We start from the raw sequence: 22,576 nt of genomic DNA on the forward strand, positions 1-22,576 counted from the left end.
GGGGGCTGTAGATATGGTGAGTGGTCTCTGAGTGTTTTAGGTGCCATTCCAAGGCACTTATCCTTCACTGAATTGTAGTTACATCGTGCCATAAAAAGTTTGCAAAATTCCTTTTTATCCATTACCTTATTTGATCCTCGCAACAACTCTGTAAGGAAGCTGCTCTTATTATTTCTGTTATACAAATGAGGAAACTCAGCCTCATTGAAGTTACGTGATTTGGTCAGGATCACACAACTAGAAAATGCCTGAAGGTGACTGACTCCCTGCCCTCCCCAATCTGCCATTCTGTTCACTAGCTATACTATTTTCCTCTACCTCTTTTGTATGAAAACCCATAGATATGGGGTGTTTAAAATAGAACAGCTCTGATGAAAACCATTGCTTAAGTTAAAGAAAAAAAAATCTTAAAAATGAAATCCTTTCTAAATAAAGTTGAGCATATAGTAATTGTTCTGTTGTTTTCTAGCGAAAAAGCAAAAAACGGGCCCCGAGCTTTCGGAAACTTCTAAAAACTAGTAAAGTCAAACTTGACAACAAGTTAAAAAATAAACAATATAAACAGCAAAGTACTGCCAAGAAATACCGAAAAGAACAAAGGAAACTTAGACAAGCTGTGAAAGATGTTGTATCTAAGAAGCCTGTTCCATTGGAGGATGGAAAGCACATACTTAGAGGTAAGTGTGGTGATATTAAAATCGTGTACTAATTTATTGTAAGGTATTGTGAATGGATTGGTGGTATGAATAGTTCTTACAGTACATAATCCATGTATGTATATATGTATATTACACATTTTTGTATTGTTACATCTACTACAGAATTATTCTTCTTTCAGGCTACTGTATTTATTCACTTAAGTTTGTTTTACTGTCTATGTCAGTTTTTTTACCTGACAATAAGGATGTGACTATTACTGCTTTCCATCTCCATCCTTCAATTTTGATCACCAGTGCTCTTTTTTAAGGATTGGAAAAGATTGGAAGCAAGGGAGGTAGAGGTAGCAGGTTCTGAAAACAATGGCTATGAATAGAAGTGTGAGATTATTATTCTGGAGAATGATCATGATGGCAACAAGTCCTATTTAAGTTTTTTATGTGCTACCACTCCACCCCCTGCCTAGGTACTTTCGGGGCTCCTAAACACAGATGCACAATCCTTGTGAAAGTTTTGACTTTTTAAATACTATAGTTACACACAGAAAGCATTTTTTTCAGACTTCTAGGGTCTAGGTAAAATAGTACTAGGAAACACAAGGAAATAAACTTAAAACTAATTTATACTTAAGAAGTTATTCCTGAATGAATTGTCATCCTGTATGCTTTTATGTTCTTCAGTCATTCAGTGGGTCTCATATATCATGTCTGAATAATTCCTTCAAAAATGCAGATTGCAGTGCATCCCTGCCTTCTCATTTATCCTATGCTATTCTTCTTCATGTCTTGCTGTAAACCCTTCATGGGTCTCTACCCAATCTGCCTGGGCATTCTTTGAGGTTTCCAGACACTCTGTGCGTGCTGGTAGAGCACACAGGTATCTTTTGTTCTTGCTGTATGATGGGGCCTTTTTCCATTCTGGTCATCTGTCTCTCTTGGATATCTTTTTGTGCCACTTCTGTGCAGTTTTTTATTGGTAATATGCTGCATTTGGCTCATGGCTGCAACATGCCTCTTTATTTCCCTTGGGATGGCCTGCAACTTTAATTCTCAGATGATTGTGGTGTTTCATGACTTCCAGACATACATTATTAGTGGAAGAATATTGACAAAGACATGGTTTAGGGAGAATCTTGGGGTCATTAAAAGCACTCTGCAGTTTACCAAATGCAGTCCAACCTCCTGTTTATTTCTGGGCTTAGCTTTTGTCCATTGCATTCTGTTTTCATCAAATGTATTGCTAAGCCAACTCTATAAGCTTTCCATCCAGCTGCATGTAATGTTCCAAATAATAGTTTGGCTAAACCTTTTGAGTTAATTTTGGGTGCCATTTAGGAAGGTTTGAAACGTTCTAAAGCAAGGGTGGGGGGAACCTGTGGCCTGGAGGCTACACATGACCCTTTAGGTCCTCAAGTGTGGCCCTTTGACTGAATTCAAACTTCACAGTTAAATTTGAATTTAGTCAAAGGGCCACACTTGAGGACCTAGAGGGCCACATATGGCCTCAAGGCTGCAGGGAATCTGCATTCTAAAATTTTTAGCAGTCATCCCAAAATAAACTGAAAATATGAACATTTGAAGACCTTGTCATCTATATAAAGTACTCCTTGTTGGCCTGTGTATTGGACTTCTTCCATTGTTGTATCAAAGATCTCTGAGCATTTGTCTACTTGTTTTGTGCCTCCTTGATTTTGGCAGTTGTATACTTGTCAAAGTTGTTTTTGATGTATCTTGCAAGTATACTCACATGATCTTAACAAATCAGTGGGATACACCTTGTTCCAGGAGAGCCTTTAACGTGGTATTTTGCTTTAAGGAATCAAATGCTCTTTATTGTCAAACAATAAACACAGTTGGACCTTGTATTCTCTGAACCTTTAAGTCAATCGTGTGTGTTTAAAGATGTTTGCTGTGGAATATCAATTGTGAGACCTACCTGTTGTTTGTATTTTCAAGGATGTCCCAAATAACATGTGTATATTAATCTCATAAGGAGCTTATAGACGTGGAAAAGTCAGCATATGGTTCAGTAGTTATAGATAACTTTTTGATTATTTGAAAGAAGTTCCATGATTTTTCTAAGCATTTGTTATCTTCTTTCAAATCTCTTGAGAATCAGTTTCCCAGAGTCCTCAGAATGGTTATCTCCAGGATGACATTGGTTCTTGTATATTTGGAATCCTTTTCTTCTCATTTGTTTTCTTTAATCATGTTTATACTTCTTTGAACATCATGTTAGGGTCACAGAGGGAGAGTCGTCATCTCTAGCTTCTCTGTCCTTCCTTGATGGTGAAAAGAATCGGTTCTAAAAGTTCTTGTTCCTGTGTCATTAGTCAAGGCCTGAGATGTTAATACAGCTGTGGTGGTTACTTTGTTAGTCATGGAGATAACAAATTGTTTTAGTAGTTTTGGCAGTCTCTTCCATTTTTCATCTGTTTTCCTATTTTGATCCTTAAATGCCCTTGGCCTCCTCTGTCTTCAGGCAGTCAGTGACCATTAAATTCCTTCTTTGTGCTGGGTGCTGGACTAAGTGAGGGAGCTCTCAGGCTAAGCTCCTATCTGAAGGCTAAACGGCCATTTTCATTAGATTTCTTGCTAAACTTTTAAAGTTTGTTTTCCTTCTCACTGCCTCTCACTTTTTTTATGTTTCCCATCATCACCCTGTATAGAATTCTTCTAACGGTGGTGTCATCCTACTTTACATTCTTGATATGAAATAGAATTGAATGAGAGGAAAGTGGGGAAATTAAAATTTTGATCTAGTATCTGTACATTTTCCCATACATAGGGCAGACTATGGATTTGGTCACAAAATTTTTAATCTAGGTACAAAATTGCAAAGAGCTTTATTTCCACGGTAACTAATTTCTGATTCTGATACTTTGAGGTAGCTCAAAGAACAGAGGAGGAAGAAGAAGAAGCCCTTCCTTTGGACATGATGGATGAAGATGACTTGCAGTTACTGAAAGATTTAGGTCAAGTGCCGTCGTTTTTAACTAGAGATCTTTCTTCTAGGTAAGTATTTGTTTTGGAATATTCAGAGCATTGTAACAAAGAAAAATTTTTTTGAGATTATTCATGAACCTAGAAGGAGAAAATATGTAGCATTGTGTATAGTAGTTGTGAAAATAGTCCCATCTAAATTTAATTGCTAAAGGTAACTGGAGAAGAATAAAAACCAAATTTGCTTAGTGTACATTTAAGTTAAATCTGAATGGGTGGATGCGTGAGTAGAAAGGGTGGGATAGAATGCTATTCTCGGGGTAGATGAAGGAAGTGCTAAACCAGAACAGGCAGAAACAGAGCAAGTACAGGCATAGAAAAGAGCTGGAAATAATGCCCAAGGAATTTGGGGTGCTGCACAGTACAGTAACTTACGTCTCAATATTTAAGAAATGATTGAATAGGATTTAAAATTTCAAAACAGGAAAAGTCAAGGGCAGACTTTGTACTTAGGAATATTTAGGTAATTAATGTCATCGGTATCTTATTTTTTCTTACTTAAAGAAAAGAATTCTTATTTCCTTTTAACATGTGATTTTTGCCAAAATACTCAGCGAGCCTGTTCACATCAAGAAACGGAAGCAGGAGAGCGTAATAGACAAATATGAGAAAGTACCAAGACGACTACAAACTGAGCCAGAAAAAGAAGTAATTCACCTACTTCCAATCAAAGATAAATGTGGTATTATTCCACAGACCAGAGAGAAGCCAGGTAAACTAACCATTGAACAATGAAATTTAAATTGCTTTTTATAAAGTTGGGTTATTAATATTTTCTTTTTAATATGCAGTTGTCAATATTAACACAAATGAAGAGGAAGAGCAAGAAGAAATGGAGTTTGAGGAAGGTAATGGAGTAGCTTTTTGTATTTATTTGATTAAAAAACAAATTTCAAGTGCTAACAGGAAGTATCACAGTGAGTTTTAACATTTGACGTAATCTGGAACATACATCACTATTCATGAATCACTATTTCAGGAGTGTTAGTCATTTCAAGGCTTGAAACACAGTTTTCATTGTTTAAAAAGTCTTCTTATGTAAACATTTTGAACCTTTTCACTTTCTGCTCTTGGTCTTTCATAGCTATGTAAAGATCACTTTTAAGACTGCTTCTGGCTGTTGTTTCCTTTCTGGAATGTCATTTTTGTTTATTTTTTAACCTGGAGGAGGGACTACCAAATTAAGTTTAGGAATTATGTAGTTTGTGTATTCCTTTTTGACCTTAAAATGATGTGGACACTATAAATTTTAAGAATTTCAGATCCTAGTAAAGGAATAATTTTTTGTGTGTGCCCATTTCAGAAAACAGAATATTGGTTTTTAGCTCTCTGCAAACTCTGCCCACTTTTGGATCCCGATCCATGTCATGTGCCCTAGCTGAGAGTATGCCCTAAAGCTCTGTCTTGGGCCCTTTTCTCTACATTCTCCTTATTTGATGACCTCATCACTTCCCATGAGTTTAATTATCATGTCTGTGCAGGTGACTCTCAGATCTGTATATTCCAGCCCTGCTCTGCTAAGCTCCAATCCCACAAAATCAGTAGCTTATTGGACAGTTCAGGCTGTGTGTCCTAGAGGCATGTCTATCTCAACATGTCTAAAACGGAACTCGCCATCTTTTCCCCATAGTCCACACTCAGTGCCATCACTCACTCCGTATATACAGCCATTTGACAGATTTTGTCATTTCTGCCTTTATAGCCTATCTCGAATCTGTCCCCTTCTCTCTATCTGGCCACTACCTAGTTCAGGCCCTCAGTAACAGTAGCCTCTTAAGACATCTGTCTACCTCAAGTCTCTTCCCATTCCAATCCATCTTCATACAACTGCCAAAGTGATTTTTTTAAGGTGTAAGTTTTTAAGTCTTACCACATTGTTCATTTTTACAATATTATATAAATTGTTCTCCTGGTGCTGCTCACTTCATTTGTATTAGTTCCTACAGTATTCTGAGATCTCTCTGAAACCATCCCCTTCATCATTTCTTATAGCATAGTAGTATTCCATTACTTTTATAATAACATAATTTGTTCAGCCATGCCCCAAATGATGGACACCATCTCTTTAGTTTCCAGTTCTTTGCCACTACAAAAATTTCCACTGTAAACATTTTTATACATATGGGTCTTTTTCCTCTTTCTTTGATCTCTTTTGAGAGTAGGATGCCTCAGCCTGTTTCTAGCTGTGTGACTGGGTCATGCATCTAACCTCTCTTAGTCTCCTTTTCTTCATCTGTGAAATGGGAATAATAGCACTTTCCATATAGTGTTGTTGTGAAGATCAAATGAGGTTTGTAAAATTCCTTCCAAACCTTCAAGTGTGGCATAAGTGCTGGCTGTTGTTATTGCAGGTATACACTGGCTTTTATAGCCCTTCTGCATCCGGCCTCCTCCTCATCTTCCAGCCTGATGAGATGTAATTTTCCTACATGCTATAGTCCAGACAAAGTGGCTTTCTGTTCCTCACAGAGAGGAGGCAGCTAGGTGGCACCGTAGTGCACAGAGCACTGAGCCAGGAGTTGAGAAGACTTCTCTTCCTGAGTTCGAATGTGGCCTCAGACACTTGATGTGTGATCCTGGGCAAGTTGCTGCACCCTGTTTGCTTCAGCTTCCTCCTGTGTAGAATGAGCTGGAGAAGGAAATGGCAAACTGCGTCAGTATCTCTGCCAAGTTGGGTCATGAAGAGTCAGACCCGAGTGAAACAACTAAACAACAGTAAATCCTCAGAGCAGTCCCATGACTTGTACACATGCCTTTGTATTACTGATCCCCCATGTCTGGATTGGACTCCCTTTGTACCTTCTTGCTTCTTATAGTCCCTGGTTTCTTTTGAGGCTCTGCGCAAGCACCATCCCCTTCATGAAGTTTTTCCTGATTACCCTGTCCCCAGCTTCTGGTGGCTCACCCTCCCTAGTGCTGATACATATGTACATGTTTTCTCCCCTCTGCAGAGAGGCTGTAAAGTTCTTTAAGCCGGGGCTGTTGCAGTTTTTTTTTTCTTTATATGCCTAGCTCTTAGCCCAGAGCCTGGCATGTATTATGCAGTGGTGAGCTGGTGAAGGTTTAACAGCAGACTCTGGAAAAGAAAATTCTCAAAATTTATATATGTGTATGTAACTTTATTTTAAATCTTAATATAAAAGATGTGTAGCATTCAATTTACAAATGATAATATACAATATTTTTTATAATAAATTCTTTATAACCATTTCTCACCAAATACTGTCATTTATTTTATTATTGTAATCTTTGGAGGAATTTGGGGTTAAGTGACTTGCCCAGGGTCACGCAACTAGTGAGTGTCTGAGGCTACATTTGACCTTGGGTCCTCTTGACTTCAGGTCCAGTGCTCTATCTACTACACCACTTAGCTACCCCTTGTTGATTTATTTTTGCCGAATATTTGTATATATAGCTAACCTGTATGGTTACATTTCAGACATTATTTGATAAAGAATTGCATCCCCTTCTGCTCCTTCCCAATAATTTTTTTTTCATTACATATACATAGGTGATTTATTGTTAAACTGTTTCTCACTCATACAAATTATATTCATTCAATTCAAACCTGTCAGCTTTAACACTATTGCAGTAGTGCTGATTGTCTTTTTAGCTTTTTATATAGTTGCATAGATTGAAACATTTTTGATTCTACATTATCTACAAAATTCTGAAAAACATTCAAATTAGTTTTCTGTTTTGAATTTCTACTTATATGATACATTTAAAAAAATCAATTATCCATGGGGAGGTTAGTTCTCAAGTCCAGGTAGATAGTTCTGATAAATCAGTATAATTAAAAATACTTAAATTATTATTTCTCTTTGGTAAAAGATATAAGTTCATGTATTGAATTTTATTTTCTAGTAACCTTCTTTGGAAGATCCTTACATTTAAAATTTTTATTAAATGGAATTTCTTCATAGTTACCTGACTTAATTAAATCTTCAATTTGAGATTCATACTTTCTAGTACCAATCTATTTTTTAAATTAATTTATTTTAATTTTCAGCATTCACTTCCAGAGGATTTTGAGTTTTAAATTTCTCTACTTCCCATTTCTCCCCCCCATCTTTGTTTTGCAAAGCTCTTATGATGCATTTGATTTTTGAAATTTCTGAGTATTATTTCATCCTGACTACACTGCAGTTTAAAATAATGAAGATTCTTCAGGAATGTCAGGCAGAGTCTTGTAAGAAATTGATATTTGTTAATTTCTTTGGCAAACCAGGATAAGAAGAATGAGGAAAATGCATTTGTGATGCAGGCTATGTGTGCCATACAATAATAGCAATTCATAAGCTGTATGCTACCTCTCTCAGACTGAGTACTTGACCAGTTTTAATAATTTCAAATTCTTTACGCTTCTATCTTGGCCTAATTGTCATTCGATTTGTGATAAATAGCATATACTTTATCCAAAATATTTTAAAATGATTCACTTGTTTCATTTCAGGTATTGAATTATCAAGTGATAATTGCAAATAGTGATTTGTCAAATGATGATTTTAGGAAATATTTCTAGCAACTTCATAGTTAATTCAGCCTTTTCTTCCCCAGCATTCAGTTAGCACCATCAGAACAAAATGCAATTAAATTTGCTTTCAAATATTCATTGTTGTAGCTACATTCATTTAAAATAGATAGTATAATGCATTGAAAATACACTCTTCTGTGACTGACACCAATTCTTTTAAAACAACAAATACCATTTCTGGTGCAGCTGCTGATTGAACTGTGCAAATTTAACAGTAGCTTGTATGTGTTGGTGTGAGCTCACTCTAGCACGCCTTTAGTAGTAGTAGGTGCCTGATAGATGCTGGTTGATTTAACTCAGACTTATTTTATTTTGTAAAAATTGGGCTCCAACCATTTAGGAACTTTTGAATATTTATTTTGGAACTAGTTGAAATTTTTAAAGGATTGGACCTTAAAATAAGTAGTGTGCTGGTAGAGTGATTAAAATGCTGAAGAGAACAGATTCATTTGTTTTCAAATGTCCTGAAAGTTATTTGGAAGCGTGACAGGATAATTACAAATTATGTTTTCCTCTTCATTTTCTTTGGGACAGAGTTTTTGTTAGGCATTAATGTCTTAGCCTAGCTTATGGTACCATGTATACTTAAGTATTAACACTGCATTTCTTTAATATTATTCTGTAATTCTTTTTCACCAGATTAAGCCAGCTTCCCTCTAATGAATATTGTTTTGTTTCAGTGGTTACTGAGGATCCTCTGCCGAAGCTAACCACAGAAGAATATATAATCGAGAGGCGGAGGAAACTGCAGGAGAAAAAAATACACATTGCTGCCTTGGCATCTGCCATTTTATCTGATCCAGAATCTAATGTAGGTAGTGTTCAACTCTTTGAAACTGCTTCTTAAAGAGCTGCTGCAAACTCTGAATGTTTTCAGTCTGTCTTGTCTTATAAATTAAATGCAAAATCATATTAACTCAGTAAGGATAAGTGTGGTGCAAGAGAAAGAGCTCTGGACACAGGTTTCAAGAAGCCAGAGTTTGGCTCTCAGCTCTGCCAGCTTGGGTGGCTTTGGGCATATAGTAAAGGCTCAATAGATGCTTGCTGATCATTTAAAGGCCGATTTATTTTGTTGTTATTGTTTGATTCTGTGATTGGGTATGCTGGATGGTTAATGGACCCATGATTTTAATATGTTATGCAGGAGGGCCAAGGTTGAACAATACAGGATTATGTCATATTTTAAGATAACCTAACATATAGTCTCCCTCAAACTTCCAAAGCAGATAAATTAACAGAAATATCATAGCTGAACAGTTCTACACTGCTATACTTTTGTTTACAAAGCGCTTTTCTTCATCATAAGCCTGTGAAGTAGGTTGTGTAAATATTATCACTGCCATTTAGGAACATGAACCTCAGATTATGGGACTTATCCATAATTACACAGATAAAAAGTGGGGCACCACCACTTGAAGCTTCTAGTTTCCAGGAAGTGTTCTACTAAACCTTGTGTTTTTCATAATACATAATTGTTTGCTTTACAGTGTTCCTTTTAATAGCAAGCCTTAGAATACTTTACATTTGAAGTATAATTCAGTTTAAAAAAAGGTAATTTACAAAGAACCTTTCAGGATCACATCTGTCACCTAAGTGATGCCTTCCTGTAAGTCTTTGGCATTTAGGCTTTCAAGCTTCCCTTGTCATTAGAATTCTTTTTGCAGCATTGTGAAGAAATTCCATGTTAGTGCTTAATTTTGGGCTTTGTCTCCTAGTGCTTTCTGCTCTGCTTTGTTGTGATACTTTTTTATTCCACAAGTTATTCCTTTAACAGATTAAGAAGTTGAAGGAATTGCGTGCCATGCTTATGGAACAGGATCCTGATGTAGCTGTCATTGTACGGAAATTGGTGATGGTTTCCCTGATGGAGTTATTTAAAGACATTACTCCTTCCTACAAAATTCGACCTCTAACAGAAACAGAAAAGGCATCCAAGGTATTGTTGCAAGCTTTCCAAACTAATCTCTCCCATGTGTAGCTTAGAAAGAATCTGTGATGAGTAAAATTGCAGCAAAGGCAGGCTAAGACAGGGTTTTTTCCAGGGCAAGAAAACAATTTGTTAACAGCGATGCATTAACTGTTAGTAAAGTGGGTATGCTGGCTGTGTCAGTCAAAAAGCCAGGGACCCTGAAGGTATGAGAAAACCCCCTTTATTGAGATGCAGGAAAGAAGGAATTCTGGGTGGTTGGGAATGTCACAATTGGCTAAAGCTAGGAGGATGGGTTGGCCTTCAGATGTGGATGATAACACCATTCTGGCAATTAAGGAAAGTTAATTGCTATATAGGACCCAGCTGCCTCTAGCCATATTTGCTAGAAAAACAAAACCACCCCAATCAGGATCCCCCCAGTTTGGTTTCCCCTTGGAAACCAGATTACACCTAACTTTAACAAAGTAGAAGACAAGAGAGTCATCCTTGAGGAAGAGCCCAGCCCAAGCTTGAGGAGCTTTGTGGGTTTTTCTAAAACTCATAGCCCAATTTCCCTTTCGTGATATTTTCGTTTACATTTTTGTGGTCTTTGTGTATATTATTATCTTGGTTCTATTTATTTAACTGTGTACCACTTCATACAAATTTTCATGTTTCTCTGAATTCCTCATATTCATTCTTTCTTACTGCACAGTAGTATTCTGTTACATTCACGTACCATAGCTTTTTTTTTTTAAATCTTTCCCTAATTTGATAAATATACAATTGACTTATGGTTTTAGTGTACCTTAAAGAAGATTGCTGTGTCGTTCTTGGCATATATGCTGAGTAATGAAATCACTGAATGTAAGATGTAGACAGTTCAATCAGTTTTCTTGCACAATTACAAACTGAAATCTAGAACAACTGGACCATTTCACAGTTCTATTATCTGTGAATTGTTGTCCTTGGATTCTTCATAGCCCTTTCATTGTCTGTTGTTATCTTCTGTCATCTTTGCCAGTTTGTGAGGAGGAGACCTTCTAAATTGTCTGAAGTTTTATTTCTTTTACAATTAGTGATTTGAAGAATGTTTTAATGTAATCATTTATAGTTAGCAGTTCTTTTGAAAATTGCTTATATCCTTTTATTGCTTATCTTTTGGAAATGGATTCCTTCTACATTTTAGGTGCCATTTACTATTCATAATTTCTTTAAATATTTTTCCCTTACTGTTCTTTTTCTTTTAATTACATTGCTTTTTTGCTGGGCAAAAAGTGTATAATCAAGTATACCTCATCTGTCCGCAACAATTCCTTCCATTTGTTGAATTAAAAAAGTTTGCCATCCCTCATAACTGATAAATTCATTTTCATTCATCTTTTCTAGCAGTTTTTTTTTTTAATTTTTGCTTTGGTCAGTCTCTGATCTAGCTGGAATTTACTGGATTATTTGGTATTATTTACTGGGTCCATATACCTTCTTGCCAATTACCAAATGGTTTTCCTAAATACAAGTTTTCTCAGTTTTTATTTACTAAAGCCCCCACTGCAGTCTTTCATTTTACTGTATTAATCCAACCCATCCATGAACATTGAATATCCTTCAACTTCTTTAGGTACTTTAGTCTGGTCTCTGTGGTTAATTTCCAATATATTTCTTTTAAGTGAGGTTTATTGGGTTTTTTTTAATCCTTATTACTAGTAAATAAAAATGAACATGATGTTTTGGGGTTAATGTTGTATCCTGTGACATAGTAGTTCCAGTAAGTTTTTGGTCAAAGTGGCAAGATTTCTTTTTACCATGTTTATGTTATCTAAAAATAATATTTAAACTTTTTGTTTTGGAAGTCAATTTTCAAATATCTTTTTCCTTTCTTATTATAGTAGCTTACTCTTGAAAATAAGAACAAGTGTCATAAATATATTCATATCCAAACTCGTAGCCATTTAAGAGATTGAGGACATCCTGGAGGTTGAAATTGAGAGGAGAGTTGGTAAAGGGGGAAACTCATTATGCCCTTCATTTTGTCCTGGTCACATAATTCTGAAACTTTTGGATGTTTCTGTAAAAGAATCTTAAAGTTCAATAATACAGTATTAGATTTGGCATTATCAGCATGAAGGTGTTTCAAACCAAGTATATATTAAAAAGCATTTATGGTTCTTAAAATTTGTGAATAATGGAATGTTACTGTCTGTGCTGGGGGTTGCCATGTTTGCCAGCTGTTCAAACCATATGTGATGATCTCCAGATGTGTACCAGCTGTAAAAGACAGTATTTATTGTAATGTGGTATAGAGGGAAGGCTCTGAACTAAAAGATGTGATTTTGGTTCTGGCTCTATCACTTATTAGCTGAATAAAGCTGCCCTTTTTTAAGGATGCTAATAATACATACATTTCTTGTTTCCGTGATATCGTGAAGAAAGCTCTCCATAAGTGTATAGAAGTGCCATACAATGTAAAATAATGCTTCTTAATTTGGAACAATAATTATTTATGCATTTTTACAAAACCCTTAATTCTGACATTTGTGTTTTAGTTGTGGTATGTGCAGATTGCAATACTTTAGCTTTGAAAAGGGAAATTTTGTCTTCTTACAGGTCCGAAAAGAAACCCAGAAACTTAGAGAATTTGAAGAAGGCCTAGTAAGCCAATATAAATTTTATTTGGAAAATCTAGAACAAGTAATTAAAGGTAAAATGATTTGTCTGTTTTTGTTGGAATTTTCTTAGTTATTTTGTTTCAGGAGGAAAGAAGAATGACTTTAACCATAAAATATTTATAATAAATTCTTGAGAATTTCACTACAAGTTAGTGACTGGGGATGATGAAGTTTTTTGCCAAACTCCTTTTTCTTTTGTCTCTACTTCTTTGCTCTTAAGGAGAGACTTTGGGCATTGATGGGGAAGGGAAACAGACATGACTTTCTTTGTCCATTACTTTAACTTAGCACATTTGGATTCTGCACTGGATTTATCTCCTGGCTGGCCAGCCTTGGTTATTTGGGAGTAGGGATTGTGAGTCTTGTTGACCCACACTATGAAATGGCCTCTCGTGCTGTAAGGCTTCAGAGGAAAAGGGGCAGGCTAGTCTTGGAGCATATGGTGCATGTAAAATTTTAGTTCTTTGAGTCAGCATGGAGTAGTGGACCTGGAGTCAGGAAGACCTGAGTGTAAATGTGACCTCAGCCACTTGTTAGCAGTGTGTCCCTAGGCAAATCACTTATCCTTTGTCTACCTTAGTTTCCTCATCTGTAAAACAGCTCCTTTGTTTTAGGGTTGTTGTGAGGATCCAATGAGATAGTAATTATGAAGTACTTAGCACAGTACCTGGCACATAGTAAGTGCTATAGGAATGGTAGCTATTGTTGTTATTTTCCCATCTTAGATGCTCAATAGCTATGTGACCCTGACCAAGTCACTTAACCTCTTTGTGCCTCAGTTTCCTTATTTGTAAAATGAGGAGGTTGAGCATGATGACCTCTAAGGACCCTTCTAGCTCTAAATCTATGATATCTCCAATGTCCTGAATATCATTGACTTTTTTGTTTGCTAACTAGATTCCTCTTCCTAAGGCTATCTTAAAATAGAACTTGGCAGAGTAGAGCTTGAGAGCTTACTTTGTGAGTACCCGGTTTTTACTGTTGGATTTTACTGCTAGGTGACAGTAGAGTGATGGCAGTTAGCTTTTAAATTTTGAGCATGGTGTATTAAGGGGCTGGTTCCGCTATAAATATTTTTCTTCAGGTCAAATATATTGCTAGAGATACTTTTTAAAAAGCTTTTTTTTTTCAGTTTAACATATCATTTAACTTTTGTGTTTCTTGTTTATAAATGATTGAATCATGCTAGTAATTTGTTAACAGGCCTGCCTCTGCAGAAGTCTTTATGGGTAGATGACTCACAAGGGAAGTCTCTGTCCTTGGGAGCAGTGGTGTCAAACTCATGTAGAAACAGCCTTGTATTTATTCAGAAAAAACACAAATTGGGGCAGCTAGGTGGCTCAGTGAATAAACGCTGGCCCTGAAGTCAGGAGTACCTGAGTTCAAATCTGGCCTCACACCAAACACTTGATACTTATGAGCTGTGTGACCCGGGCAAGTTACTTAACCCCAATTGCCTAAAAACAAAAAGCAAACAAACAAACAAGCCCACAAATTAACATTATGTTGTATTTTTATTTATTTTGTTAAACATTTCCCAATTATATTTTAAATTAGTTCAGACTGTACCCAGGAATTTTGTGGACACCTTATTTGACACTTGTGCTCTGGAGGATTACATTCTAGCTAAGGGTACAGAATATACACATGAAACAATTTGAAAACAAAATATGAATTACAAAAAACAATAAAATAGAAACTGTGTTAATGGTGATGTTAGCTGAAGAGGACTCTGAGTTTAATTGAAAAAGATTTCTGTTGGAAATGAGGAATAGAAAAGACTTCGTGGAGATGGAAGACAAAATCTGGTATATAGGTAGAGATAGACATGGAGATATCTAACAAGATCTGAGAGCCTAGCGGACTGATCGATTTGGCTGGAAGGAAGGGTGTGTGGGGAGAATAATGAGAGATCAGGGGGAAGAAGTATTGGGGGATTTCTTTGAAAGCTAGTTGACAAATTTCAGTTTAACAAAGGTAGTTAAGCCACTGAAGGCTTGTGTCAGGAAGTAATGTGGATGTACTAATGATGAGAGAGACTTGTAAATCACCAACTGCTATTTTTCTAGGTACCTAAATTATTGCAGTAGCCTAGTTCTGCTTCCAGCTCTCTTAAATGTGGTTCATCTTACACAGAGCCACCAGAAGACTGATAAATTGTAGAGAATGGGAGAAGTGTAAGGAGACAAGCAGTATGAGTTTTATATCCTTGTGTAGGAGACAGTGAAAGGTGAGTGGGATGACAGGATTGTCATCTGGAGTCACACCTGTAATAAGTGCTTATGATTCTCTTGGTGTCAGTGTGGCAGGGATTTTCTAGTGGGAGAACACAGAACTTGTCCCTGTCTTTGGCATTATCCAACACTGATTCATCATAGGATCATGGATTTAGATCCAGGAGAGACCTTAGGGATCATCAGTCTAATCCCCTCATTCTGAATTTGAGGACCAGATGGATGGTGGGGCTTGTCCAAGGTCAAACAAGGTCATAAGTGTGGCAGAGCTGAGAGTTGATTCCTGGTATTCTGACTGCCAATGCTCTGTGTCCACTGTACTGTGCTGCCTCACAGTGACTTGGAGAAGAGTCTAGAAGACGTGATGAGGAAATTTGCAGCTGATGACAGAAGCCGGTAGGTTTTGGTTCACTAGCTTGGTATACATCAGCAATGTGATGTGATTGCTAGAAAAGCCTGAATAGGCTGATCTAAAAGGTGGAAATTGAGAGGGAGCACTCATGGAATCCCAGGATGGGGTAGGCAGCTCGGCTCAGGAGAGTGAAGAAAGAGCCTAGCAAGGCTCCGTAACTGGGGAGAAGGACGATCTTAAAGCTTTTAGGGCAGACCTCAGGAGATGTAAGGAGAGCAGTGTTAGAAAGGGGACAAAGCCGGATAGGAAAAGACAGGACTTCTTCGGTGATGTTCTTGCTCAGGCGGCGACTAGGGTAAAAGTTGATTAAAGAAGGGACAAGGTTCTTCCTGAGTTAAGATTCTGAGGAACCTCTGGGGAGGGCGAGACTTAAGTCTTAACCAATTTTGTCTCATCTCGTGTTGAGGATGGTGCTGTGCTAGCTGCTTACTAAGGTTCTGTTGGGAGAATAAATAGGAGAGCACCTGAAAGGGACTGCCTAAGTGGATGTAAGCATTGAATTAGACTGAGCTCCAGCCTCACTGGCTAACCTGAGAGCGCCTCTGTGTAAGCCACCCTCATTTTATTGAGTTCCCTGAGATTCTCGGACGCTGCTAGTTTGACAGCTGAGCTAACTCTGAGTGTGCTGCATTGTATTTGATATAGGGCCTTACTGGGCCGCCAGAGAAGAGAAAGCCAAGAGACACTGAGAATGAAGGGGGGTGGACTTTGGGGAGGAAAGGTGCACCCTTCATGCCCCGCTTTTTTTTTTTTTGATTCCCTCAGTCGTCAGAAAAAAGGGATCTGAGCCGAGCTAGAAGGCTGGATCTTTGGTGGGAGTGGTCTGTCTGCATGTGACGTGTTAAGTGGAAAAGTAACAAGCAGCACTTCACTCTTGTTGATGTTGTTGTTGTCTTTTAAAATAGTTGACATTTATGTAGCAGTTTAACCTAAGGTTTCTAAGGATTTGGCTTTCTTATTTAATTTGACAGTGTAGGTAGAAGACTAAGATGCTAGTTGTTTCCATTTATTAAAATTTATCTTTTAGGAAAGAGGAAATACATCTTTCTCTTGGAGAGGTGGATGACATTAGGTGTGCAAAATTGTATATATTGTAGCTTTATAAACAGTTAGGCTTTATTTACATTTTTTTCTCTGTTATGTGGGAATGGAATGTATATGTATATTGGGAAGAGATTATGATGGAGGAAAAGGGCAGACATAAAAAGTTATTAATTAAATGAAAAACAAATACTGTCTTAAGAAAAAAATAAAATTTACCTCTTAGAGTTGGAACAAAAGCTAAGGACAGTCACATGAGAAATATGGTGGAACATATATAAGATTGAATGACATTTTAAAATCTTTAAATGTTCCCATATGTATACTAAAAGAAGAATTTGAAGAGATGCTGAGCAATCTAATTTGTCATGTAGTGTATTTGAATAAATATTCTGATTTAGAGCTCTTGTAATAATAACTTTGTGGGGAAGCATTATGACTTGTCTGAGTTTTGACTTACAGGTAAATTCAGTAACCAGAGTTATCTTTTGATTAGACTGGAAGCAAAGAAAACTGAAGAAAAGTAATGTTGTCTCCTTAAAGGCATATAAAGGTCTGGCAGAGGTTGCTGTGAAGAGCTTGTGTGAGCTGTTGGTAGCACTCCCTCATTTTAACTTCCACAATAATATCATTGTGTTGATTGTCCCTCTTATGAATGACAAGTCAAAACTGGTACGTATTTATAGATGTTCATTTTGTAGAAAATGTTTAAAAACAAAATCATTCCACAGTCATCAAGGTTATTATTATCTTATCTCTATTCCTGTGAATAATAATGTTTCTTTCCAGGTTAGATTAAAAAAAAATTAGCAAAACTATCAAGAAAATTTCAAGTATTATTTCTTTATAAAGCTCCTTTTTTTGTGTGTGGTTTGGTTTTTCTTTTTGTTTTAATCTTTTTTTTTTGGTGAGACAATTGGGGCTAATGGGGTTAGGTGACTTGCCCAGAGTCACACAGCTAGTAAGTGTTTTGTGTCTGAGGCTGGATTTGAACTCAGGTCCTCCTGACTCCATCGCACCACCTAGCTTCCCCATTATTGTGATCTTAACGAACACTAAAATGAGTACTTCCATATACATATATATATATATATATATGTAGTAAAACAAATAGAGGATTATACATGAAACTGTGAACCTTTATTATATATGGTTTGAATTTTAAAAGTTATAATAAATCTATAAGTCCATATAATAAATTCAATATAAAGCTTTCAAATATGACCTACTTCCCTGTGAATCTTTTTGTCATCCTCTTCCGTGAAGTAAAAATAATGCTTTACTGACCCTTTTTTCTTTTTTTGTGGGGAGTGTTAGCCTTATCTCCATCCCTTTCGATTCCTCCCCCGGTGAGGGAGGGGGAAACTTTTAAAATAAATATCTGTGGTCAAGCTAAATAACACTGTTCTGTGTATGTTTCATTCTGTTATCTTGAGTCTATCATATTTCTGTCAGGAGATCGGTATGCTCATGAGTCCTGTGGAATCGTGATTGACTGTAGCTTTTGATCAACATTCTTAAGTTCTTCACAACAATAAAGTTGTCTTTACAATGATGTTATTTTATAAATTGGTTCCTTGGTTCTTTCCACTTCACTTTATATCAGTTTATATAAGTCTTCCAGTGTTTTCTGAAAGCTTTCCCTTTTGTTGTTTCTTGTATCTCAATAATATTGCATTACTTTCATATACCATAAATTTAGCCATTCCCCAGTAGATGACCCTTTTAGCTTGTAGTCGTTTGTCATCAAAAAAGAAAGCTACCATGAGTATTTTGGTACACGCGAGTTCCTTTTTTCTTCTTTTGCTTTCTTTGGATTATAGGTTTAGTAGTAATACATGATCAGAAGTCACAGTTTAGTGATGGTTTGGGTATAGTTCCATTGCTTTCCAGAATAGCTAGACCATATCATAGTTTTTACGTTTTTAAAATTTGTGATTTAGAGCATTTTTTCCCAGGGTTGTTGATAGCTTGAATTTCTTCTTTTGAAAACTGCTTGTCTGTATCCATTTACTGTTTATCTTTTAAGGAATGGTTCTTGTTCTTATAAATTAGAATTGGTTTTTGTCTGTCTTGGATACAAGACGTTTAGCAGAGAAATTTTTGGCAAAGATGTTTTTCCAAGTTAATGGATTCTCTTCAAATTTAATTGCATGTAATTTGATGTACTGTGCTTTGTATTTCAGATTTCTGAAATGTGTTGTGAGGCAGTGCAGAAGCTCTTTAAACAAGATAAACTGGGCCATGCCTCTCTTGGTGTTGTTAAAGTGATATCTGGTTTTGTGAAGAGCCAAAATTATGTTGTTAGGCCAGAGGTAAAGATTTATTTTCTGTCTTACTCTGATTCATGTTCTGGATTCAAAAGCATATTTTATCATTGCAATAGCCCTCCCACCCTTTTTTTCTTTATAAATTGCATGCCATTGCAATTGTACTTAAACTTTTTGGAGGTGAGTTTTCTGGATTTTTCATTTCCTGGTTATAGGACACTCTTGCCAGCACTACCTCTTCGCTGCTTGTGGCACTGAGAAGAAGTTAAGTGACTGGGTAGATGGTATGATGGAACTTGAATGCATGTCTTCCTGATACCAAGACCGGCCTTCTCTTTACTATACTGTACTGCTTTTTATAAATCTAGTGAGAGAGAACTCTGAGTCTTTACTCTGGGTAGAAGTTGTGAGGTTTTGTTTTGTTTTGTTTTTTTTGTTAAACTAGGCATGAACATAAATTTAGACCTTTTTAATAAGGGGATTCTAGTAGTGGTAAACAGCCAGGAGAAGGCATTGTAAACACAGTCGTAAGAGCACTGAGTTTAAAGAGCTAGATTTGAATCCAGCTCTTCCTGTGAGTCATTGCAGCACATGGCTGAGCTTCAGTTTTCTTATCTCTAGAATATGAGGGGGTTGGGCCAGATGACCTTTAAGGCCCTTTCTGGCTCTAAATCCTATAATCTGATACTTCTTGGGTTTAACATTATTATCGCTTATGGTTTTTTCCTTGGAACATTTAAAATAATTTATAGATAATGGATCTGTGACTTGCTGATAAGTGACATTTATATAACACTTTAAAGTTTGCAGAGTTCTTTGTATCTGTTGTTTCACTTGAGCCTCAGATAAGTGAGTTCAAGGACAGGGTTTATGCTTTTAGAGCTTCTCTTTGAGAACTCTAATTAGATATTCCTCTAATCAGAAATACTCTTTATATATTTAGAAGTTTGTATTTTGGAATAGCTACTGAGGTTCATGACTCTTTGTTCCTGGCATTGTTGCCTTTTTGCTTTGTATGGTGTTCCAGAAGAAAGAGTAGGGCTTTAAACCATTAGGGCTTTTTGATTATTATTTTTGATAATTATTTTTGCAATACTTAGACATGAAATATCAGTGTAGTTCATTTCTGGTGACTTATTAATAAAACAAATATTACCCTTAACAATGCTGGCCTAAGTTTCTAAGAACATTTTTATTGAGAACATGTAGGAATAAAAGTGAGGTGGGGAAGTGTTGATAAGCACTGTTTGGTATCTTGTAAATTTTTTAAAAATCTAAGCCCCACCTCAAATAACTTTTTCCAGTCTGCTACCATTCAAATCATCTAATCACTTCTTCAGATCTTCTCGTTCCCTCATCCTCACACCCTTTTACCTAGCATTTCACAAAAAAGACTTGTGGGAAATAAGAAAAAGTATCAAATTGAAGGTAAAAGTGACAGTGTTTTAGAGAAGAATGTTTAAAATAATTCTTGGTACAGTGTTTTTTTGTGTCAGATTTTCTGCAACATTTTGTGTGTTTTTTTTTAAAAATCATTAGTTGTTAAAATCATTCCTGTATCTAAGAATCAAAGAAATAGAAGTGAAGAAAGACACAGAAGATATTAATGCACCAAAAAAGTTCATGTCTTACAAGGAGAAGAGAAAATCTCTTTCAAGAATGCAAAGGAAGGTCTGATTTCTTTTCTTTTCTCTTTTATTGTTGTATTTGATTTGCACAACTACAGAAAAATCTAAGATTTGAAAAATCTTAATTGAGTTCTTACAAGCAGGTACTTTGTCAGATCAACTTGCAGGGATCATTGTTAGGCAGTCAGTTAAGGAAGCTTTTGTTAAAAGCTTTCGTTGGGCCGGAAACTGTCAGGGGGCCAGAAATGAGAAGACTGGTGAGCATGGCCCTTAGTTTTAGGAGCTAACAGTTTAGCTGGGGAAATACCATGGATGTATATGGGTGTGGGTGTCTTTATATAGACAGACATATATGTGTGTGTGTGCGCGCATATGTGTATATATGCACATATGTATATATGTGTGCATATGTGTATATATGAGTATATATATGTGTGTGTATATGTGTATATATGTATATGCATGCATGTATGTGTATGCATGTATATGTATGTGTGTATATGTGTGTGTGTGTGTGTGTATATGTACATATATGATTTGTATGTGTACATATGCACTTAGCACTATTCTGGCCCATAATAGGTGCTTAATAAATATTTGCTGATTGATTGTTAGACCCAGCAATTGTTTTAAGCCAGTGGAGGTTCACTGACTTATTGGTCCCATATTTTAAAAGAGACAGCTTTTAATTAGAAATTATTTTGTTGATGTGTTATTTTATTTCCCTCCATTTTCAGTGGAAGAAAGCAGAGGAGAAACTAGAACGAGAACTTCGGGAAGCAGAGGCTTCAGAGAGTACTGAGAAAAAGATGAAACTGGTGAGCAGTGGGACCATCTGTTGTGGTGTGTGATGGTAGTTAAGAGTCTATTACAGTGGTGGAGTGTCTTTTTATGTGAAACTTCCAAGTCTAGCTTGTAGCTGATAGGAAGGAGCTCTGTGTGGATTAAAGGTGTTTAGCTTCATTCCACTTTGTCAAAGACCAGATGATTATTTTAAAGAAAGGAAAAATAGGTTTTCGGTGTATAGTCTCAGTAACTTGGAAGGAAATGAAATTTTGCTGACTTTTTTTGGGTACTTCTTCCCATAGCACACTGAGATGCTGAACATGGTGTTTGTAACCTACTTTAGAATACTGAAGAAAGCCCAGAGGTCACCTCTTCTGCCAGCAGTCCTAGAAGGTCTTGCCAAGTAAGGTCTCTGTAGTTTGAACAGTTTTATTTGTTCATAAAGTACAAAAATTTGTATGATGTGGTGAGCCTTAGGTTCTGAAAGTCTCATTAAAAACCTAACAGATCAGCAAGCTTTTATTAGGCATTGTGGTAAGCACTGGAGATAAATGCAGTGAATGAACTATTACCCTGCTTGCTAGAAGCTAACTTTCTAACGAGGAAAGACACAGTTTGTCCATAATTGTTTGCATGTGGTCTCCCCCTTAGACTGGAGAGGAGAGGCTGTCCTTTTCCTTTTTTTATATACTCAGTGGTTAGCTTAGTGCCTGGTAATGTAGCAGGCTCTTAATAAGTGCTTATTGACTGACAGGTACATGAGTACATTTTTAGAGATTAAGTAAAAAGGGAATAAATACTAAGTAAATACAAGGTAACTTGGGAGGGAGGAGTGCTCCATCATTTGGCAGATCAAGAAGGGTTTCATGTAAAAGGTGGTGCTTCAGCTATGTCTTGAAGGAAGAGCTGGAGCTAAAGAAGGAATGCATTCTTGGCATGGGGGATGGCAGTGCAGAGGTGTGCTGGAAGATGGGGATATGGAATGTTCTGTGTGAGGCCAGAAGAGGCCAGGAGCCGGGAGTAATGTCCAGTGAGACTGAAAAGATAGGTTGGGGTCAGGTTGTTTAGGGCAGAGGTATCAAACATTTCTCCCCACAAGACCAGATGCATTGGAACCAGATCAAAGTGTAGTGGGGAAATACTGAACAAAATAAATAAAAATACAAGACAGATACCACATTTTAAAACTAGGTCAGCGTGTGGCCACAGGGATCCACTTGCAGATTAGTGGCACCTGTTTCTATTGAGTTCGGCATGGCTGGCTTAAGGCTTTAAAAGCCAAAAAGGGGCTTGTATTTTATCCTGTAGGTAATAGGAAGCTTTTGTAATTGATTGCGTTGAAAGGTGATGTGGTTAGATCCAAGCTTTGGCATCATTGTATGGGGTGGACCAGAGTGGGAGAGACTTGAGTCAGGGGAGACCATTTAGAACAGG

At 36.7% G+C, this 22,576-nt stretch overlaps 1 protein-coding gene across 3 annotated transcripts in view; it reads left to right on the plus strand.

Annotated features, from left to right (window-relative positions):
* The window catches only part of NOC3L (NOC3 like DNA replication regulator), a 39,981-nt gene that overhangs the window by 978 nt on the left and 16,427 nt on the right, over positions 1-22,576 (plus strand). Inside the window, exons 2-13 of one of the 3 annotated variants that reach the window (XM_020964102.2) lie at positions 470-677; positions 3,548-3,671; positions 4,214-4,371; positions 4,451-4,507; positions 8,877-9,007; positions 9,971-10,132; positions 12,710-12,803; positions 16,955-17,130; positions 18,645-18,773; positions 20,268-20,399; positions 21,094-21,174; positions 21,445-21,545. In XM_020964102.2, the coding sequence (XP_020819761.1) occupies positions 470-677; positions 3,548-3,671; positions 4,214-4,371; positions 4,451-4,507; positions 8,877-9,007; positions 9,971-10,132; positions 12,710-12,803; positions 16,955-17,130; positions 18,645-18,773; positions 20,268-20,399; positions 21,094-21,174; positions 21,445-21,545 (1,553 nt within the window). The remainder of the gene's footprint in view (positions 1-469; positions 678-3,547; positions 3,672-4,213; positions 4,372-4,450; positions 4,508-8,876; positions 9,008-9,970; positions 10,133-12,709; positions 12,804-16,954; positions 17,131-18,644; positions 18,774-20,267; positions 20,400-21,093; positions 21,175-21,444; positions 21,546-22,576) is intronic. The other 2 variants (XM_020964105.2, XM_020964104.2) reach the window with 2 other exon arrangements.

This window comes from Phascolarctos cinereus, unplaced genomic scaffold, assembly GCF_003287225.1.
Source record: "Phascolarctos cinereus isolate Bilbo 61053 unplaced genomic scaffold, phaCin_HiC Scaffold_3;HRSCAF=262, whole genome shotgun sequence".
Lineage (NCBI taxonomy): Eukaryota > Metazoa > Chordata > Mammalia > Diprotodontia > Phascolarctidae > Phascolarctos > Phascolarctos cinereus.